The 4,302-nt window shown below is 38.5% G+C and overlaps 1 protein-coding gene and 1 non-coding gene across 2 annotated transcripts; one reads left to right on the top strand and one right to left on the bottom strand.

Moving 5' to 3' along the window:
- Positions 1-502: 502 nt before the first annotated feature.
- Positions 503-2,922, bottom strand: LOC126692720 (fructose-1,6-bisphosphatase, chloroplastic-like). The gene is made up of 4 exons (XM_050388418.1): positions 2,338-2,922; positions 1,516-1,743; positions 775-1,281; positions 503-681 (listed from the first exon to the last, which is right to left on the bottom strand). Exons 1-4 carry the CDS (start codon positions 2,779-2,781, stop codon positions 610-612), a joined length of 1,251 nt encoding a protein of 416 aa, XP_050244375.1. The 5' UTR covers positions 2,782-2,922; the 3' UTR covers positions 503-609.
- TRNAE-CUC (transfer RNA glutamic acid (anticodon CUC)) lies at positions 1,787-1,859 on the top strand. The gene has a single exon. It is a non-coding gene; the product is annotated as a tRNA-Glu (tRNA).
- Positions 2,923-4,302: the final 1,380 nt, after the last annotated feature.

Below are 4,302 nucleotides of genomic sequence, written 5' to 3'. Positions count from 1 at the left end.
TTATGTGAGGGGACAAAGTAGAATGTAACTATACTTTGGGAGTACTTAATAATTTTTTTGGAATATTATATTATATGAGAAAAATTGGTGACTCTGGTACAACAAAAAACTTGCATCTATCGCATGCGATAGCATTCATTGCAACCAATACTTATTTGTATTTTTATTTGAATCATGTTAGTAAATAATGTGAGAGTTTTTAGTTGTACACTTTTAAATTTGTAATGTTTCATTTGAACCATGCTTGTAATGAATTTATTTAAAATAAAAATGATCTTTTTACAGTATATTAGTGGAAAATTTATGTTGTTCTAAAAATTTCTATGTGCCCAAATTAGAGATATATGCAGTACTCATGTCACTGTCACTTCCTTAACAAGCTAGGTGCAAGCTCTGCTTTGAAAGTCTCTTAATTTGACCTTGCACAGCAGCCTTGTGTTAAAATCCCCGAAGGACCTCAGTATGTTTCTGTCCAGCAACAAAAGATTTGGCACAAAGTATATAACACAAACAACATTTTTCTTTCTTAATTCCAATTTAGAGTATTTCTTGCATGAAGAAACAATTGTATTTGCTAACAAAATTACTTTCTTGGCTATGACATGTTCATCAAGCTAAATACTTCTCCAATTTCTCGACTTCCTCCTGGCTACCAATGTAAAGTGGAACACGTTGATGGATCTGTCCAAGAAATGGGATCAAAAGCACAATCCTAGTTATTATTATTATCAAAAAAAAGCTAAGCAGACTATAATTTTATATAAATTTACTCACCTCAACTGGTGTAATGTCAAGTATTCTGTTCTGGCCATCTGATCCTTTCCCACCAGCTTGTTCCACTATAAAGCTCATTGGAGCACACTCATACAAGAGCCTCAGCTTCCCATTCTTGCTCTTCTTGTCTCTAGGGTACCCATAAATGCCACCATAGAGCAGTGTCCGATGGAAATCACCAACCAAACTACCAATATACCGAGAAGAATAGGGCTTGCCACTGGGACCTGGGTCCTTGAGATCATCAATGTACTTCTTCAACTTGTCATCCCAAAGCTGATAGTTCCCTTCATTGAATGAGTAGATTTTTCCAGTTTTCGGTATCTGGATCTTTTCTTGAGTCAACAAGAATTCCCCATACATAGGGTCCAAGGAGAAAGCAAATACACCATTTCCAATTGTGAGAACAAAGATCACAGAGCTTGAGTACATGCAATAACCAGAAGCAAGAAGGTTGCTTCCTGGTTGGCACACGCTCACAACACACCTCTGTTCCACTTTGTCAAGCTGCCAAATTGCCATGTACAAACAATTAAGATTTTATTTCATCATAGATATTAGATAACACATTTCACGTGGACATCATATGTGAAATTATAGATGTTGTATCACTGAAATCAATGTACGGAGTATATATCAACAAATGTGTAAGAACAATTTTTCTTAAATGAAACATGCAAAAAAAGAAAAGGAAAAAAAACTATTTATCTTGGAATGAATGAGGGAGAGAGGTGGACATACAGTGGAGTCGTCGTCATCAACATCAGCGAGGCACTCATCATTTGGGCTGTATATACCAAAGATAGAGCCAGTGGACACAGCTGCATCAATGTTTGATGATCCATCAAGAGGGTCAAATACAACAATGTAGTTGCCAGAGTAACTCTCTTCCACTGCCACGGGCACATCCTCTTCCTCTGATGCTATGATCCCTGTTCGTCCACTTGATCTCAAGCAATTGGAGAAAACCTGTCAATGCAAAAAAATAAAAAAGCAACAAATAAGCCACCAATCCGTTGTAGTCTAGTTGGTTAGGATGCTCGGCTCTCACCCGAGTGACCCGGGTTCGAGTCCCGGCAACGGAAATAAATATTTTTTATTTTGGTTTTGTTTATCCTATTATCTCATAGGCTGTTACCAAATCAAAGCCCTTTGATTTCTTCAATGATTTAATGAACTACAAAACCAAATTATCTGGCATGTTTATTAGTTTATCCATGCCTTTTTATTTACTTATTATTTATTCTAATTTTCATAATTCGGTTGGAGAGATAATTTGAATCTTAAACATTTTTGTTAATAAAATTGTGTCAATTGAACTCTTAAGACATTTGACTATTTTACTCACAATTGATACGCAAAACTACCAACACGATTACATTAAATTTTTATGATTGTCCAGTTTACCAAAATATATATCTATATTTTTTTTATGATTGTTATTTGTTAATGTCCTATTCAATTGTGCTGGTTTGCAAAACACATTGTTTATTTGAAACTGAAATGCAATTTTCTCTACCATACATAGTTGCATTAAAAGAACAGGGTCCACAAAGCACAAACCTCATTTGAGACAACGTCCAGTTTTTTCTGGTCCTCCCCTTGAATGTTAACAGCACCCTGTACTCCAGTCAAGTTGGAAACGCTAGCTCTCTGCACCAGCGAAGCAATCTGCTTGCACGCCATTGAAATGCTCGACAGCACAATAGTGAGCTCTGCATCAATCACACCTGCCTGTTCCTGCTTCAACAACCAGCCCGTCAGTGTCTGAATCTCAAACGTACTCTTCTTTGTCGCCGCCTCTGCTGTGCCCACAGCCATGCATCGAACCCCAGCACCAACGTGTTTCTTCTTGCTACTATTACTGTTGTTGGGGCATGAAAGAAGTGTGTTGGAGTCAAAGACGCATAGTTGGAAAGGAGATAGACGAGAGATGGAACGAGAACTTGAGAATAGGAGATTGGATTGTGCTGTTGTTGTTGCTGCTGCTGCTGCTACAGAAACCATGGCTATTTTTGCTTTCTAGATTTTCTGTATTTTCTTCTTCTTCTTCTACTTTTGCTCCTAGTAGCAGGGAGTGCTGGGATTGTGTTGTGCAATGAGGGGGGATTGTGAGGTTGGTAACGATTACTGTTAAGTCGGGTCCACTTATCCTCGTTTGCTTCAGCATTTCCTTGTTTTGTGACCATGGTTTCCTTAGGACTCCCAATAGGACGAGGGACTAACAAATAACAAGTGGAGCAGGAGCTGCAAGTTGGGGATAGTGTTTGGGCTCAGTGTCCAATTCAAGCCCAATAGTTGGAGGATCAAATTGTTGGGCCAAGTTAATTTTTTGATCTAAATATTTTATGGACTTTCCAAAATCTAAAGTGTAACATAGCCATTACATCCAACTACCAGAAAAAAAAGGTATATCTAGATTTGACCTCTTATAACTTTGATCAATTGTCCTTTTAATCAAATAAGTTTAAAAGTTGTCATTTTAGTTAATTAACTTTGATTAATTATCATTTTAGTCTTCTAAGAAAACTTACATCAGTGGGTGTATAATAAAAAAATGTGTCAAATTTACATATTTTTGCTTAAAAAGTAAAAACTACTTAGAGCACTCACAGCAGTGGTGCTATATTGCTATAATGCTATAATTTAGCTCCACTGATACTAAAATTACGCTCCAGCAGTGGAGCTATATCTAAATTTTTTAGCTCCACATGAACAGTACACATCTATAAATAGATGTGTACTGTTCATCTAAGCTAAACAAAAATAATATTATTTAATTCTTTACCGAGATTAAAATAATACCGTTGCCTTTTATTTTCTTTCATCTCTTTCTCACTTTGTGCCTCTCTCTCACTCTTCTGAATTCTCTTCCTCTCCCCAGAACTCCCTCAAGCTCTCATCCTCTCTGTCACTGTGCAATCTCGCCGTTCCGACCAGCCGTTCTCAAGCTTTCATCCTCTTTCTCACTCCGGCCCGACCAGCAATCCTCAAGCTCTCATCTTCTTTCTCACTCCGGCAGCCGTCCCGACCAGCTCTCAAACTCACCGTCACTCTCCTCTCTCACCATCACTCTCTCAAGATCCCTCATTCCCCGCCGCCGGCCCAACCTAGCCGTCCCAAGCCGCCGATCTCAGACCCACACCGCCAATCGCAGACCCACGCCGCCGATCGCCTATTACAGAGATTTGGGTTTTTTTTTTTTTTTTTTTGCTTCTGCTGTGGACTGCTAGTGTTGTACTTGGAGATTTGGGTTTTCCATTTTTTTTTTCTTCTGCTGTCGACTGCTGGTGTTGTACTTGGAGTTTTTTTTTTTTTTTTTTTTTTTTTTTTTTTTTTTTTTTTTTTTTCTGGTGGTGGTGGTGGTGGTGGTGGTTGTGGTTGTGGTTGTGGCGGTGGCTGAGGAAAAAGATTTGAGATTTGGATTTATTTATTTATCTTTTTCCTGTTGTGGATTGGTGGTGGTGGTGGCGGGTGTGGTTGGCTGTGGTTGCTTTTTCCTGCTGTGGATTGGTGGTGGTGGTGGCG

The sequence above is a fragment of the Quercus robur genome, chromosome 7 (assembly GCF_932294415.1).
Source record: "Quercus robur chromosome 7, dhQueRobu3.1, whole genome shotgun sequence".
Taxonomy (NCBI): domain Eukaryota; kingdom Viridiplantae; phylum Streptophyta; class Magnoliopsida; order Fagales; family Fagaceae; genus Quercus; species Quercus robur.
The sequence above is the reverse complement of the archived record's forward strand: the minus strand, read 5'-3'. Positions and strand labels throughout refer to the sequence as shown.